The sequence below is a fragment of the Apodemus sylvaticus genome, chromosome 11 (genome assembly GCF_947179515.1).
Source record: "Apodemus sylvaticus chromosome 11, mApoSyl1.1, whole genome shotgun sequence".
Lineage (NCBI taxonomy): Eukaryota > Metazoa > Chordata > Mammalia > Rodentia > Muridae > Apodemus > Apodemus sylvaticus.
In genome coordinates this window covers 18,472,333-18,490,833 of record NC_067482.1, presented here as the reverse complement: position 1 = coordinate 18,490,833, position 18,501 = coordinate 18,472,333, and the positions used below count along the sequence as shown (strand labels likewise).

General features: G+C 40.2%; 1 protein-coding gene across 1 annotated transcript in view; it reads left to right on the top strand.

Annotated features, from left to right (window-relative positions):
• Mthfd2l (methylenetetrahydrofolate dehydrogenase (NADP+ dependent) 2 like) overlaps positions 1 to 18,501 on the top strand; it is a 100,031-nt gene that overhangs the window by 8,532 nt on the left and 72,998 nt on the right. Inside the window, exons 2-5 of the mRNA XM_052199286.1 lie at positions 6,926 to 7,110; positions 8,886 to 9,008; positions 16,284 to 16,436; positions 17,333 to 17,440. Of these exons, the coding sequence (XP_052055246.1) occupies positions 6,926 to 7,110; positions 8,886 to 9,008; positions 16,284 to 16,436; positions 17,333 to 17,440 (569 nt within the window). The remainder of the gene's footprint in view (positions 1 to 6,925; positions 7,111 to 8,885; positions 9,009 to 16,283; positions 16,437 to 17,332; positions 17,441 to 18,501) is intronic.

The following is an 18,501-nucleotide window of genomic DNA, read 5'->3' as shown; positions in this document are numbered from 1 at the left end:
GTAAGGGATTGTAATGGTTTGGATAACACCTTAAACTAAATTAACCTAACAACATATAGAACCTTCTATCCATCAGCAGAATACTTCTCAAATGCACAGGCTAGATCCCAAATATTTAAAAGAATAATCTGCACACAATTTTATTGTTTCATTGTTATTGGTTTGTTGAAATGAGGTATCAATAGTTTTGTTGAGGTTAAGTATCAATAACTGGGTAAAATTGAAATTTCACCAATAGAAATAAAATTTAAAGTTGTAATTAAAATAGATATGCTATTTAAAGACTTACATGAATTGTTACATTGTAACATATCAGATAATCAGGAAGAACCTGGAAAATTTCTAGAAACATAAACCACCAGGACTGTATTATGAAGAAATAAAAAATGTAAACAGCATTGAACAATACAGAATTTGAATAAATATCAGATTTTTTTCAACAGCAACAAACAATTTGAGGGCCTGATGGAACCACTGATGACTGTATCAATCTTTTAGGCAGCGATCCAGCACTGTTAAATCCTTCCAAAGAAGTAGAAGAGGGTGGAATAGTTTCAAGTTCATTTCAAACTCATATGAGACCAGCATTACTCTGGTAGCACAGCCAGACACAAGAAAACCAACCAGAGTCCTTGATGAGCACAGATGCCAAACTCCTCAGTGAAGCAAACAATTAAATCATACATTAAAAGGATTGCATAAATAGTAGGCCAAGATGCGAAATGGCTCAGCACATAAGCAAATAAATACATGTGACATTCCACATGAATAGAATGCAGGCCAGAAATGTTGTCCTGTTAGATGCAGATAAATCATTTTAAAAATTGAGTATTCATTTATGATAAGAACACAATAAATTAGATATAGAAAGGATGTACCTCCACACATTGACCTTATTTTAATAACCCACAAATTGATGCTAAAAGTCTAAAAGCTATCCTTTTAAAATCAGAAATAAGGCTAGGACATCTACTCTGGCCACTTCTTCTTAATATGGTATTGGAAGGCTAAGCCAAAGCAAGGTCAAGTAAAAGGGGGAAAAAGTTCAAATTAGAGAGGAAGAACAACTATCATGTGTAAGTGAGGGGGGAGAGAATACCTACACACTTAATGACAGACACAAAAAGGCAGAGACAGACAGACAGACACATGGACTTCTATGTAAAAATCTTGAAAACTTGGTGCATGAATTCAGAAGGTAACAGAGACAGTCAGCATCCAGTAGCTTTTCTATATACAGATAATGGATGACCTTCCTAAAATAGGAAAGTATCTCCATTTATAACAGCATGAGATTTAACACAATTAAGGGTAAGCTTAACAAAGAGGCAAAAGGTCTGCACACTGAAAACTCAAAGCAATGATGAAAGAGTTTGAGGAAAAACTACATGGAAAATCTCTCATGTCCATAGACTAGCAAATAATGTTCAAATGGCAACACTATCTGCAGTTATCTACAGAGCCAACACAATTTCTGTTAAAATTCTGAATTTATACCCATGGTCTGAAAAATTAATATTGAAATGCCCACACTATCTGCAATGATCTATAGAGCTAACACAAGTCCCACCAAAATCCTAAATTTACATCCATGCTCTGAAAAAATAATATTAAAATGCCAATGCTATCTGCAATTATCTAGAGTCAATACAAGTTCTACCAAAATATTAAAGGCAATTTTCTTAGAAGGAGAAATTCCTAAAATGGAAGTAGGACCATGAAAGATTTTGAATAGCCAAAACATCCTTAATTTTAAGAGCAAAAACTGAGAGACTACCTTGTCCTGAGATAAAACACTAATGTGTAGTAACCCAAACTGAAATGTAGTACTTACTATAAATAGGTATGAGGATCAATTGATGGAATATGCCCAGCAGTAAACCAATATATTTATAGTCAATAGAGTGGACACCTTACTAGAAACCTTAGGATAGAGCTAAAGCCATTCTTAGGAGAAATTCAAAACTATAAATGATTGGATTAAAGCATCAAGATGACCTCAAATAAATAATCCAATGATGCAGCTCAAGAGCTTAGGAAAACAGCAATGCAAGCTCAAAGAGCAGGAAATATCAAGAAACAATGCTGTACTGGGAACTAAAGAGATGAAAGACAGGATCCGCTGAAAAACGCTTAACAGAAGTAACAAAAGGGAAGCAAGAAGGAAGACTGAAATTAATAGCAAGGAGATGAAAGAGGGAAAAGACTGTAGATGTTGAGGTAGCTCAAGAATCATCATATTCCAAACAACTGGATAATGCAGAAGAAATGTGTGGATTCCTAGACACCTGTGAGCTACCAAACATACCAAGAAGACGCAAACATACTCAACAGAACCATAAGAACCAATGAGATTGATGCAGTAATAAAAAGTCTCCCAACAAAAGTACAGGACCCAGTGGATCCATGACAGAATCTACCAAACCGTTAAAGGAGAGCTGGAGCCAATGTTTTCTTGAACTGTTACATAAAGTAGAAAGGGACAGAACACAGCCAAATTCATCCACAGAGCCAAACTTGGTCAAAAAACAGCAACACGAAGAAGGAAACTGTAGATCAGTTTCCCTGATGCACAAAGACATGAAATTTCCAAAAATTCAGAATTTTCAAAACTGTACCTCAATTCAGGTAAAATGGATTCAAGAATACATCAAAATTACATCAAGACCAAACTGATTTCATTCAAGGGGAGCATGTTTGGTTCAATGCATGATAATCCATATGTATAATATTGTCTGTAAGACTATATACATATCCTTAAGAAGAGAAATCACATGATCCTCTTAATTACTACAGGAAAATCCATTTTAATTTTCCTCCATGATAAAGCATGGATGAAATAGAAAGAACCTACCTCGACATAGCAAAGATTGCACATTTCAAAGCCATAGGTAACACACTGAATATGAAAGAAGCCTCTAGTCTTATAAAATACAGAATAACACAAGAGTGTCCACTCTTTGAACTTTTACTCAATATAGTGTTCTGAATCCTAGCTAGGGCAATAATATAAAGACACAGAGGGATAGAAACAAGGAAGGAAGAAATCAAATTATCCCTATTTGCAGATACCAATTTATACTTAAAAAGTCCTAACAATTAAACCAGAAACTATTAAAACTAATATATAGTTTTAGCAAACCAATAGAGTACAAAATCAATGTTGAAATATCAGAAGCTTTTCTTCATACTAGTAGTCAACTTGCCAAAACCAGAAATCAGAAAATTCAAATTTGTAAGTATTTTTTTATAACCTTCAAAATAAACTTTAAAAAATCTTGAAGTGTAGGACCTCCAAATGAAAAACTGAAACACTGAAGAAAGAATTTGAAGACATTCAGAGATAGCAAACTCTCCCAGGCTCATATGTTAGAATTAATGTTGTGAAAACAGTCATATTAACCCAAAACAATCTATCCTTCAAAAGCTTAATGTCAGTTTTCATTAAACTATCAAACCATTATAAATCCATATGGAAGCACAAGACCTTGAATAGCAAAAGCAATTTTTATGCAAAAGAGTCATGCTGGAGATGTCACAATCCTCATCTCAAATTATATTACAGTTATTATGTAATAGCTAAAACAGTGCACTGTGGGCACAAACACAGACACATAGACCAGCAAAATAGAATAGAAGATGGTAAAGCCATGCAGGTACTACCATCAAACACACCCTCTAGAGGAGCCAGCCTCTTCAAGAAAAGGCGTGGGAAAAATAGATTCCAGACATAGAAGAATGAAACTAAGTCCCCATTTCTCCAGAACATGGCAGTTTAAAAAAGGATCAAATTAGAGTGAGAAAACCTTTAAACTGCTGGCGAGAAGCACATGACGTTTAAGAGTCTCCGAGATCAGTGGTATCTCAGTCCCTCCAAGCCCTGAGCCAAAGTGGATGACATCTCCAGCAACAGCATCTTCCCTTCAAGTCCTAATAGACAACCATGGCAACAGAAACGAGGCGTGGCATGCCTGGTACTAGGGTTTGTGTTGGAGATTGTATGGCTTTGAGGGGAAGGACTTATCACCCTAAGTGGTGTAACTTCATTTAAATTATTTACATATGCATGTTATATACTTTTATATAGTATATATTTTTAATTAAACTGAAAATGTGTATCCTTAAGTATCTTTATCCTGCTTTCTCTCTTTCCCTCTGGTAGCTTTCCTCTCTTCTCCCCAGTTAAGAGCCCTCCTGTTCTTCCAATGTCTCCCTTCACAGAAACTGTGCCATACTCTGTTCCTTTTCAATGGCCCTCTCACTATGATCCTTTGTTGCATTCTCTGTTTCTGTGGTAATACACATCACCTAGAGAAGACCTGCACAATGACAGTAACAGTTGACATGCCAGTGTGGCTGGGAGAATTTCATAAGTCCTACATGAAGGCAATTGATAACTCCTAAGAGAAAGAAAATCAGTCTTCTCTAGGAATGATCCCCCTTGTAGGTTACCCAGCCACAAGTGGTCAGTCCTAAACACACACCACTAAATAGACTCAGTAGGTTGTATGTGTGTATATGCATGTATAGGTATAGGTGTAGGTGCAGGTATATATGTGTGGGGGGGGTGTAGGTATGTATGTATATATGTGTGTGTGTGTGTAACAATAATAATGATGAAGTCATGAATTTGAGAGGGAGTAGGGGAGCATGAGAGGAGGTGGAGTCGGGAAGGGATGGATTGGATGTTACAATACTCATGCTTGAAATTCTCAAAAAAAATATTAAAAGGTCCTTAAGAACAAAAGATACAGAAATAGGCCAGAATGTTCCAGAAAGGCTCCAGTGACAATGGAAATAATTCTGACCAGTGGGATTCTATGAAACATGTGTTCATAGCGAAGGAAGCAATAACCAGAGTGAAGAGAGAGCTTGCGAATGGGAGAATCCAACTACCCTTCAGATACAGGACTACTGCCTAGAATATATGAAACTAAACACAAGCCGGCAGAGGCACTGTCCTTTCTCCCCATTGTGTCTCTATGAACTACTCTTTCTGCTGGGTGCTAATGCAAGGGAAGGTGAGTGGGACCCTCTGAGGGGTCTGGAAAGGGCATTGACCTTATTTACAAAGGCTCTGCCCTGTGGCCCAATCTGTGGAGGGCACGGGGTCCATGTGCTCGCAGATTAGCATTTAGGAAACCAGAAATAATAGACAAGCAGGGTTGGTCCTTTAAAGGAAGAGATGTATGACTTGCTTTCTTCCCAGAAGGCTGGGAATGGACGTGGTTAATAGCCCAGTGAACCTGGCCCTATATGACCAGGCAATAGTTGGCTTCCAAACTCAAAAATGTTTTTCTCAGTTATCCTCCCTAGACCCTTACCTTGAGCATTGTTTCTCAGCCAATAGAATCCATCTTTGTAGGAGATGTCATATGTTCTTCACAAATGGGCGCAGAGGTGCTTAATATCTTGGTGATCTTCACACTATCTGTATGACCAAGACTACACAAGATCCTCCCCAAGACCCTGTAGCGGTGAATTATTTAACCACTTTGGCTTCTGGTGGGTTTCATGTGTGCTGCACCTGCCCAAGAGCTTTCTGGATTCACATTCAAGAATGAAAGACACACACACCAGCTAATTCTGTTATGCCTTTACTAGCTCAATGGTTGGACACTTCTAGACCTCCCCGCAGCAAGCACATTTTCCCCTCTGGCATTCCTGACTTAACGCCTCTTAAATCTATATTTTATCTTGGTGACCCCTGGCTTCCTCTGGGCAGCTCTCTTATCTCTGCTGCCTAAGACACTTCTGTGCAGCCATTCTGGGGGCCGCTTTCTTCTTGTACCGACATTTCAGCCATTACTCTCTTCTGTTCCTTCTTTCCGAGGTCCGGTTGGTCTACTCCCTTCTACTGGAAGAGATCCTTTCTTTCTCCTCCTTGTGTTTCTTCTCCTGGGAACCTGCAAGCCACCCTCCTCCCCTTGCCCACTCACTCCCTCCCTCCCTCCTTCCCTCCCTCCCTCCCTCTCTCTTTTTCTCTCTGTCCCGCCATTGGCCATTGGCTTTTTATTAATGAACCAAAAACCATTTGGGGTACAGGAACCTTCAGAATCTGGATACACAGACTGCATATTCCTGATTTGGGGACTGAATCAAGACAAAGCATTAGAACCAATGCCTAACAAGACCCTTAAAGTGTCACCTGTCAAAAAGTTTCAATATAAGCATGTCTTAAGTTTTGTTGTATACATGGGATTGAGTTAATTATCACAAGGAAACACTAATTTACAAAATTGTCCTGCACTTATGTATGCCTAAAATAAACTGCCCAGTTCCAGGCTTTCAAAGTTTGAACCAACACCAGCTACCAAGTGATGCAGAACAAGACTTCCTTCTTGCTTCATGTGGACCACTACTCTGTTGGCCAGGTGTCTGTAGAGACCTCTCCCCCACACCCACTGATCCCCTCTCAAAGGTCATCCTCCTAATCTCAGAACAGTTTAAAATTTCAGCATAAATTTGGTGTGACATAAACACATTTAGAGAAAGCAGCTAAAAAGAAGTACAAAAGAATTATAATCCTTCCCAAAGCTCATTAATATTATATATGAACCTGAAAATGTCAGGTGTAGTTAGAACAGCCAAATTTTAAATGCTCATAGTAGTTTTGAATATTCGTTTTTATTTTATGTGCCTTTGCCTACATGCGTGACTGTGTAGCATGTGTGTGCAGTGCCTGTGGAGGTGACAGGGGGCAAGTGCTTCTCTGGAACGGGAGTTATAGTCAGTTGTGAGCCACCAGGTTTGTGGTGGGAACTGAACCTGATCTTTCCTCTGCAAGATTAATAGGCACTCTTAATTGCTTAGCCATCTTAGGAGCCTCCATGGTTGTTTTGAACCTTCCTGCACCATATAGTTCTTCAGCTGAATGTTTCTTATTGGCCTTTTAGTGTTATATGTAGCATTTTGTTTCCCACAGACACGAAGCCATTATCATCTCAGGAACTGAAATGGCCAAACAGATTCAGAAAGAAATACAGCAAGGTGTGGAATCATGGATCGCTCTTGGGAACAGGAGGCCTCACCTGAGTATCATTTTAGTGGGAGATAACCCGGCAAGCCACACCTACGTCAGGAATAAGATAAAAGCTGCTTCTGCTGTAGGTGGGTATGTGTGTCAGTTGTAATTGTCACTAAACACTTCTGTTATCACATGTACTGGCTGATTGTGTGTGTGTCAACTTGACCCAAGCTGGAGTTATCACAGAGAAAGGAGCCTCCCATGAGGAAATGCCTCCATGAGATCCAGCTGTAAGGCATTTTCTCAATTAGTGATCAAAGGGGGAGGGCCCATTGTGGGTGGTGCCATCCTGGGCTAGTAGTCTTGGGTTCTATAAGACAGCAAGCTTAGCAAGCCAGGGGAAGCAAGCCAGTAAGGAACATCCCTCCATGGCCTCTGCATCAGCTCCTGCTTCCTGACCTGCTTGAGTTCCAGTCCTGACTTCTTTTGGTGACAAATGACAATGTAAGAGATGTAAGCTGAATAAACCCTTTCCTCCCCAGCTTGCTTCTTGGTCATGATGTTTTGTGCAGGAATAGAAACCCTGACTAAGACATTGCATAAGGTTGCATAATTATGAGTGACTGATATCCAATAATCATCATCCACATGTCATGGATTGTTATTATAATTAGAGAGAATCAATCATTCAACTACTAAAGCTCAGGTGAACTTTTTACTGTTTTCAGGATTTCTGTGGATTTTTTCAGTGCGATTTCATATTTTATTGGAGAGAGGCACTGGGGCTCTTGTAGTTAAAGAGCCTGTATGTTTATTACATTTGCTTTAACTGAATCCCAAACCTCAATGATTTCCTGTCTCCTTGGCCTCTTTAAGACACAAATCAGCACAAGCTGTTACCCAGAATAGTAGCCAAACAAGGCATAGCAATCAGGGGAGACTCCATGCACCACAGAGAAATCCCTCCTCCTGGTGATAAGAACACAGACTTAGTAGAAGGCCTTTCCCTCCAGTGGGACAGGCGCAGAGGAGACCAGCACTCACTGGAGAAGACTCCCTTTCTTTATCTTTTTTATTTCTTTTTTTCTCCAACCATTCCCTATCCCATACCTCCTCCCCACTCCTCTTCAAGAAGATGTCCACACCCCCACACCCACACCCCACCAAACCTCCCCACTCCCTGGGGCTTCAAGTCTCTCTAGAGTTAGGTGCATTTTCTCTCACTGAGGCCAGACCAGGCAGTCCTCTGCTGAATATGTGTTGGGGCCTCATATCATCTGGTGTATGCTGCCTGGTTGGTGGCCCAGTGTCTGAGAGATCTCTGGGATCCAGGTTGACTAAGACTGCTGGTCTTCCTATAGGGTTGCCCTTCTTCTCAGCTTCTTCCAGTTTTTCCCACTTCAATCACAGCTTCCATCCATTAGTTGGGTGTAAGTATCTGCATCTGACTCTTTCAGCTGCTTGTTGGGAAGCACACCACAGCATCAGTAAGAGTGTCTGGGCCTCCTTTGGAGCTGGATCCCAGTGTGGGCCTGTCACTGGACCTCCTTTCAGGCTCTTCTCCATTTTTGTCCCTGCAGTTCCTTCAGACAGGAACAATTCTGAGTCAGAGCTTTTGACTGTGTGATGGCAACCCCATCTGTCCACTGTAGGTGGATTCTACAAGTTCCCCCTCTCCACTGTAGAGCACTTCATCCAAGCCCCACCCCAGTACTGAGAGTCTCTTACCTCCCAGGTCTCCAGTACATTCTAGAGGAGGGTCCCTTGCACCTTCTACCTCCCAAGGTGGCCTGTTTCTGTTTTTCTTCTGGCCCTTAGGGCCTCAGTCCTGTTCCCCCCCCTCCCAATACCTGATCAAGACTCCATGATGACAGCCACAGTGTATTCAAGTGACTTTCTCTACTTGGGTTTCCTCCAGGTATCTGCAGCGAGCTCATCATAAAGCCCCAGAACATTTCTCAGGAGGAACTTTTGGATATCACAGATCAACTGAACATGGACCCAAGAGTCAGCGGCATACTAGTTCAGTTACCGCTTCCAGGTATGCCGTGTTCTCTTGCGTATCTGGGTTGGGCAGAAGAAAGGGCACATCATGACATTGGGGACAATTTATAAAAAATGTTCAGAAGCAGACTGGCTATTTTCTTAGTACCATGGCAATAGCTAACAGTCTCTTAATGATTTATACTTTCAAGAAGAAAAACTGTGAATGGAAAATTTAGATACATGTCCATATCAGACTGTAAGCAGAAGGCAGGCAGTGATCCTAAAAACCACAGGAAAAATTAGCAACTCTTCCATGTCTCTTAAACATATTAAAGTATTAAAACCTATCTTATTGTGGTTTGGAGATATATAAAGAAATATAAAGTAGTATGACTAATATTTATTCACAATATTATCTTTTGAAGCATTAGACACAAGAATTAAAGTGTCTGGCTATTTGTTTGTTTTAAATAAAACCACATCAGTAGTGGTTTGCATAGTGACCACTTGTTCCATGTGGATACTGAGGTGGACAAACATCTTCTCAGAGGCACGGTGAATTGGTATCTGACACTCCTTCCTGAGCAGTTGATCTTTTATGTGTGCATTCAACATCATGGGGGTTGCTGAGAGGGCCTTGCTGTGGAGTCTAGCAGATGATGCTTCCTTTGGGATTCTGTCTTGCTTTTCATGGAGGCCCTTCCTTTATCTCCTGACCCTGACCTTTACTCAGTGCCCTGTTGTATAGCTACAGCCCATCTAGGGATGCCGTATTCGTGTTACAGTCAGTTCGCATGTCTCCATTTACATTCGTGCCAGACTGTGTTGAAGTGACTCCTTATTCTGATGTATGGTCAGGGTTTGTGACGTAGTTCCCCCTTTGCTTCACGCAAGTAAAGGTGTCGCCTGCATCTCCTTGTTTCTCACTGTTCTCCTGATCTACTCATGGCATTAATACATCTTGTTTCTTTGTCTTTCATATTTATAGCAATCCCCTTGGTCTATTCTATATTTGTATAATGTCATGTGGATGTAAGCCTGTGTCCACATAGAGTGGACACATTTTACGTCCACATTTGAACCAAATAATAAACATTCAATGCTCAGTCAGGTATTTCAAAGAAATGCAAGATTGGCCAGTGATCACCATACTTGACTGTCATATGATTCTTGAGCTTGAGAGCCAACAGCATTGACATAGTCACAGTTAGAATAGCACAAGAGCTGAAATTTGAATAACACTATTAGAAGTTCATATTATTTCAGTAAACTCTGGTTCTGCAACTCATTCAACTATGCAAGAGTATTGGTGAATTATAGGGTATAATATCAGTTAATTTTTAAATTACCTGATAGATAAACTCTTATCTGATGTGATGAAAGCAAGGCTGCAGAATGCCATTACATGAGTTAATATTTAAATTAATGGATTGCATTAATGCTTTATGTTATACAAAGACATAGTATCTCAATAATACTGGAGGTTTTGTTCTGTTTTAAATCTCAGATTTCTTGTTCTTAGCCTCTTCTATAACATCACTTTAAGAGAGCAGTTCTCAACCTGTAGGTGGTGACCTCCACAGGGCCACATATTAGACATCCTATATATCAGATATTTACATTTACAACTCATAACAGCAGCAAAATTACAGTTATGAAGTAACAACACAATGATTTTATGGTTGGGGGTCACCGCAGCACAAGGAACTATAGTATAGGGCTTGAGAGCCACTGCTTTAAAACTTTACCAAATTGGAAGGGATCTTAGATGTTATCAAAGTTTCCCACTCAGAAAAATGCTCCTGCAGATAACACTGCAGACGCATCCTGGTGAAACTGATGTAGGAATGCGGCGTCTCCATCTTTCAAATCTAGGAAAGAACCAAACACATGGAACACTCTAGCTTCTGCCGCAGAGAAATGAGATTCAAGGAGGCTCAGTTTATCGACATTATTTTTTTATTTATTTTTATATATTTTTTATTTTCTATATTCTTTGTTTACATTCCAATTGATTTCCCCTTTCCTAGTTTCCCCTCCCCATATGTCCCATAAGCCTTCTTCTCTCCATTCATTCTCCAATCACCTCCCTCCTTTTTCTCTGTCCTGATACTCCCCTACAATGCTAGATCAAGCCTTTCCAGGATCAGGACCCTCTCCTTACTTCTTCATGGGAGTCATTTGTTATGCTAATTGTGCCTTGGGTATTCAGAGCTTCTGGGCTAATTAATATTCGCTTATCAGAGATTGCATTCCATGTGTATTCTTTTGTGATTGGGTTACCTCACTTAGGATGATATTTTCAGGTTCCTACCATTTGCCTAAAATTTTCATGAATTCATTGTTTTTAATTGCTGAGTAGTATTCCATTGTGTATATATACCACATTTTCTGTATCCATTCCTCCATTGAGGGACATCTGGGTTCTTTCCAGCTTCTGGCTATTATAAATAAGGCTGCTATAAACATAATGGAGCATGTGTCCTTATTGCATGCTGGGGAATCCTTTGGGTATATGCCCAGGAGATGTATAGCAGGGTCCTCCAGAAGTGTCATATCCAGTTCTCTGATATTGACATTATTTTAATGTCATTTTATTGACATTAAAAGATATGTCTTATTTTAATGTCAGTTTATTGACATTAAAAGATCTGTCTAAAGTATTCGGCTGTACTGGACAATTGCTCAGCTCATGGATAAAAGGGGGAAAGTCTGAGTTAGGTTGCAAGCCATCAGCTTAGAGTTTGCTTCATTTGGAAGTTTCCATACTTGCATTTAGACAGTACTCAGATAGTTTCAGGAACTGTTTACAGTGTACATTTTAAAAGTGCCGTGCTGTTGACAGTGATCTACCGATTCAATGAAATCCTTCTAAAAGCTCCAATAACACTTTCCAAAGAAACAAAAGGTAATTCTAAAGTTCATATAAAGCCCCAAAGTCCCAAGTTTCCAAAGCAAGGCTGAGTAGCAGAAGAAACATTGACAGGTCAAGGCACCTGCTCTCAGAAACCACTGCAAAGCTACATCAATCAAAGCAACAGGTGCCGACAGTGACATGAGGGAAGCAACTGGACACAGTCGATGACCCCACTCATGGTCAACTATATCTATGAACAGACCTAGAGAAAACGATGTTCTTATTAAGGAATGTTATCAGAGAAGATAGATATCCATATTTGACATGTAATTAGACTCTCATATCACCTAAAATTATATTAAACACTTAGAGGACACTGTAGACTACAAAAGGAAAATTCGGAGAGAGCGTGTCTTAGCATTTGGTTTGTGCTAATATTTCTTGCCGTGATGCCCCCAAACAGTGCAAGAATAGTGAGAAAATGTCACATTTAAAACTGATGTTCAGTAACAAGTTGTCAGCAGAGTGAGAGATGATACTGCAGAGTTGGAGAAAATGTGACCGGTGAACATCTAATAATAGGTTAATATTCAAGATAAAGACATTCACAGGGCTACAGCAGGAAAACAGTCTTCTTAAGCATGTTAAAGGACCTGCATGGGAAACAAGCCACATCCCCAGACAGTTCTGAACTAATATGTTCAATCTGTGGCACGTCAAACTAGACCAAGCCTGGCTACACAGTGAGGTCAAGGCCAGCCCAGGCTACATGAGATCAGGTCATAAACACAGAAGCACACAACAAACATTTCAAACCCACAGAAACACTCTGTAGAATGGTGTTTATAAGGGGCTGAGGACTGGGAGTTGCATATGAAGTATTAGGCAAGGAATTTAATAGTTGGTTAGATTTGATGAATGTTTTTCAGACTATTGGACAACATCATGAGAGAGTGAATAACGGATTGCCACAAAATGTGTGTATATATTCTCACCTCACAAAAAGAAGTGTGGAGTGTGATGATTAGATTCAGTTAGCCATTACGTAAAGTATCCGTGTGGCAGAACATCATATTGTATACTACAAATATGTATGTATTTATGTATGTATGTATGTATATACATATAATTTAAACATGTTTTAGAGTCATTTTCATACTACCCTACTTCCTTTGTCAGAGTTCTAATTACACTATATTTAATTTGTTCTAACAAAATCAAATACATATTCACATGTTGCCTTTGCAACAAACATTTATTTGGTGACTTTGTTACTAACAGCCAGTAGATGGCACTGGTTACCTATCTGTTGTACAGACAAACTGCTTTAGTTTTCTGTTCCCTAAATAAGAAACAGGCCAGGGGACTCCAGTAAATGTGAGGGAGGTTTGAGAGAAGGTATTTTTCCATATAGGAAGCCAATAATATGTCCACAAAATACCAGTGGACAGCGTCCACTGAACTAAGTCTTTGTTGTGTGAAGATTTTGTATTTATTAGACCAGTTTGAATCTTTACAATAATCCTGTGGGGTGGAGCTATTCGTATGTGTAATTGGTGATAAGGATGCAGAGATTCAGTTCCTTCTTTCTGATTAACTGAATGTACCCCAGGAAGACTGATTCCCCCATGTGAATGTATTAACCATAGTTGATACGTTTCCAGATATCAGTGTAAGCATTGTGCACACTGTAAATGTTTGTAGTGTATGTTCTCATGTTATTCCTTTAAACATTCAGACGGACAGAGATGTTGGGAAGGTACAATTTATAATGAAATTGTGTGAGATTGGGTCTTGACCCTGCCATTAATGAATACAGTACTACTCGGCCCTCTGCTTTAGTCTCCCCTGATCTGGAAAGTAAAGATGTTTCCTGCTCCATAGGGGGTTTGAACATTAATTAAAATAATAAAAAAAACAAAAACAAATAAAATAATCAGCATAAAGGATAACTTGCCACAGAATATTAATTTAAAATTCCGATTTATTTCATGTGTAGAAACATCAGACTGATATTCTCTCACGCCAATCTTTTAGACTTGGGTTTTTAGAAAGAATAAGAGGTATAGGAACCAGGGTGAAGTCTAAGGCGGTTAGAACAGGAATGGCAATGGTTTGATAGGTAGATTATTTGTTTAATGGGAAAATACAGAGTGTATTTGTCAAGGTGTTCATTTTCAGTCACAGATTTGGATATACATAATTTATTATAAAAAATAAAGAAGCCACTGAAATTTGGGTATTTGGGGACCAGTGGGAACATTGTGGCATGACAGGTCTGGCTCAGTTAAGTATCTGCTGTGCAAATGTGATGATCTGTTTGGATCCCTGACACCCGTGTGAAAACCTGTGCAAGGTGGTGCTTCCCTATAGCACTAGCACTGGGTGTGCAGAGGCCGGAGGGCTCCTCAGCCTGCTCACTAGCTTATCTCAAAAATCTGCATGATCTCGTTCACTGAGACTCCAGTTCTAAAGGTCAGGAAGGGAATGAGACACCCAAGGTTAACCTCTGGCTTTCACACACATGAACACAGACATGCAGCACACACACACACACACACACACACACACACACATGCATACATGCACACATATGAACACACACAATACACTAAAAATAAATAATATACCAACAATAGTGATACCAAAAATAATACCAACAATAGTAACTTATGTCATAAACTCTGAATTATTGTTAATTCAAGATTCACTTCAAAAGAAAAAGCAATATTTCTAGAGTGAATTTTTGCTTCAACTAATTTTTACATAATTTTTATAATGCCATTTTCACAATGTTGTCTATCTACTTTAAAACTTTTGTAAGTAACTTTTTTTGTAATAAAGATAACAAAAATGCAGACAGCTGTCCTGTAAATGGAGTGTACTACCACTAGATGGCAGCATCGAGCAAGCACTACTTTTAAAACTTTGTTACTGCTTTATGGGGCTAGTACAATAAATCACTGAGGCCACTGGTGTCTTCGAGGGACTGGTGGGTTTCTGTAACTGTTAATGTCTCTTTCCTTCATACCCAGGTGGAGAACATCTAAGAAGGTGTGCTGTGCAGGTTCATGGACAGATCTGTTTTAAGACTTCTCAAAACAAACAAAACCTTCAAATTCAGGAATTAAAAAAAAAAAAAAAAACAGTTTTCTGATTTTCTTCCCATTCTTTACTTTTTCCTTTATCATCTGTTTTAGAGCAGCACTAAATGGGCTCAGCAGGTGGCACTCACACACACCACATACGTGTGTGTGTGTGTGTGTGTGTGTATATACACACACATATATGTAACAATAATACTTTCAGTGAAGAATCTGTGAAACACTGAGCAGCAGGTCTGGGGGTGTACAAGATCAGAGGGAAGAGAAGAAGGCTGATATAGAAATGGTACAGAGAAATTTTAAAAAATTAATTTAAAAATTAAAATATGTGTAAACATGGGCTCTGTCTCTAGTCCTTTGTATTATTAATTTAATCTGAAAAAAAAAAAAAAAACAAAACCCTCAGGCCAGACAAGTCAGAGGAGAGGAATAGTTAAGAAAAGTTTGAGTCTAAATTATTGTTCCTGAGACCTTTCCTTGACATTTCTTCCTAGGTACTACAGGTTTAAATTTTATTAGAAAAGAAATACTTTTCTGAGTGTTTTCTTTTATAGAATATATACTGCTTTGAAAGTAGTAATATATTTTTGACAGAAATTACCGTATGTAGTGCTTCAGAGGCAGAGGACTTAAGAAAACGTGACCTTTCCCAATCTCTTCAGAGGACTGTGGTCTCGTTCGATGTCCATGTCGACTTCAGCTCACACCCGAGAATCACAGAGAATCAGATAAGGCCAAGCTCAGAAAGCTTCAGAGGCCGAGTAGACTCTAATCCAGGTGTCTGCAAAGGAAGCCCCCAGAAACGGCGGCAATGGACACCATTCTCTTGTGATCTCCAGGGGCGAGGTCTGCATTTTCACGTAAAATCTGCAGGCTGAGGGTCTGAAAATGCCTGTGTCAGACTGACGTCTCGGCTTTGGTTTTTGTTTGGTGTGCCATAGCTGCAGCTGTTGCCTCTTCAGTCCTTGCTGTTAGGGGTTAGCCAAAGATCTTTAGCAGAATTTACGCACCACCTTATCCTCTGTGGCTTTCTCTCTTACCCCATGTAATAATCTTCAGTGTTTAAAATTTTAACAGAAGTCCAATAGTTGAAACATCTTGTGGTGGAGAAAAGTGGATCTAAACCCCTTAAATCTGCAGACATGTTGGGGCAAAGACCTACTTGCTTCTGCACTCCCATGGAATCCTTCAGCTCTCACAGAATTGTTCCATCACCAGTGCAGCCGCTGTAAGCCCTGGGTAGCCTGTGCTCTAGACGCAGCCAGTCTCTTGTAGAGGAGTCATAAGTGATCCAGCGATACACCCCCAAGCTCCACATCCCATTTCCGGTTCCCAAGCGTCCTCGTAAGCAATTGCTTTGACCTTTCAGACCACGTGGGCGAGAGAACAATATGCAATGGTATTGCTCCAGAAAAAGATGTCGATGGATTTCACATTCTCAATATTGGAAGACTGTGCCTCGACCAGCATTCGCTGATACCCGCCACGGCCAGTGCCGTTTGGGAAATCATCAAAAGAGCAGGTTGGTAAGCCTGGGTTGGTGGCAAACCAGAGCCATGCAGCTGAGTACCGGGGCCTCGGGGTAGAGCTACCTGTGTCTACACGTGACTGAAGTGATGAGCATAAACTAAAGTCTATAAAATGTTGCACATGTATCAATAGCACAGAACAGGACAGCGTAAAAGGAAGAGCTTGTGTCAGGTGGCCGGTAGCTACCCTGGTAGCTTGCAGCCAGCGAACCATGTCTTCCTCACAGGCTGGCAGCTCTATTCGCGGAGTTCAGTGGCTTTCACGGCGATGGCTGTCCTGTCCCCAGCACAGTCGTTTCCTGTCTGGAAACATCTGCTGACCTCTGAGAGAAAGCAGATTCTAGAATCACAGGCTAGCTCATCAGGACTTAGATACATCTTGGTTCCAATGTCTTCCTGGTGCCCAGAAAAGATAGGGCGTTAACTCTGCGTGTACGGCTTGTTTTTGTGAAGCAGTGTGTGTGTGTGTGTGTGTGTGTGTGTGTGTGTGTGTGTGAGTGTGTGTGAACCTTCTGCTCTATGTTATCCCCATCTCGCTGGAAGTCCAATTGCTGTTTGCACTTCACACTGTTGTATGAACTTCCAGTCTAATTAGCAGTTAATTTGTTTTAAGACTGTACACTTCATGGGAAACTTGGTATTTAAAAGGACTTTAATGGCAACTTGAGAATTTTTGTGGTTTTTAAATGAGAGCATAATGAGAGAGGAGGTGGCAAACCCAAGAAGCATCAACAGAAATATTTATAAATAATCCAGTGAAGGCGTGCTATAGACGGGCATGAAATCCAAAGTTAATTAGAAGTTTTTACAGAATGCTTCAGTGGCTTTTCACATATTTAATTTGCCCCTTGTTGTTAGTCACGCATTTAAACAGACTGTATTTTTAAAGGAATTGAAACATTTGGGAAAAACGTGGTGGTGGCAGGACGATCCAAGAACGTTGGCATGCCGATCGCCATGCTGCTGCACACGGACGGAGAACACGAGCGACCTGGGGGTGAGTGCAGGCTTCCGGGCATCCCTGGTGTGAGTTACAGACCTGCTGCTATGATAAAGCACCTTGCTGGAAGCAGCTGTGGAAGAACTCATTTTAGGCTTGCAGTTCAGAGGGGTAGAGGTGACCATGGTGGACGGAGGTAGTCGGTGGCTGAAGCAGTCGCTGAGAGTTCACATCTCTAACAGCTAGCAGGAGGTAGAAAACACCTTTGAAACCTCAAAACCCTGTGACCCACATCCTTCAACAGGCCACACCCCCTAGTCATTCCCAAAGAGCCCCACCAACTGGAGGCTAAGTATTCAAATGTATCAGCCCATCGAAGCTAGCCTTATCCGCACCACTGCTGCTGAAAATATGTGACCTGTTTGGTCCATTTCATTTGCTTTGTTTCTTGTTCGTTTGTTTCTTTGTTTCTTCCTTTCTTTTTTACTTATTAGGCCTGTAAATATTAAAAAAAAAACAATAGCAATACAAACATTAAGAAGGGATAATAGCCACTAGAGACATAAAAGTCACTACTTTAGAAATTTCTCAAAACTGTTGTAAGTTAAGTGAAGTGGAAATTTTTATTTTTTATTTTTTGGAGATTCGGTTTCAAGTGATTTTTTTTTTTTTTAAAGAATCTGTCTTAGGAGAGAATGGTTTTGTTGAAGCGTACATGTGAGAGGATGTTTTGCTGAGAACAAACAGCTGGTGGATTTTTGGAAGTTGCTTGTAAAAAGGGCAGGTGATGTTTTGCTAGAGTGGACGGTTGGGCGAACGCATGATGTTTGGAATGGGTATAAGTATAACCAGACAGAGAGACAGACAGACAGTGGAAGACAAGACACTGTGTGGTGCTGGTTTGCCTTGCCTTTTTTTGTTGGGCTCTGTTGACGCTGGTCTTCACTGACGATGCTGTGACACTGGTTCACTTGTCTTTTTTGCTGACTTTGTTGTGACTTGGTACAGAGAAACATATCAAAGAACTTTTCATGATATTTTGGTGGCTCCTTCCAGCTTCTGCACTGACTGTGCCAACTGACAGAGCCTCGTGTTCTGTTCTGTTCTGTTCTGTTTTG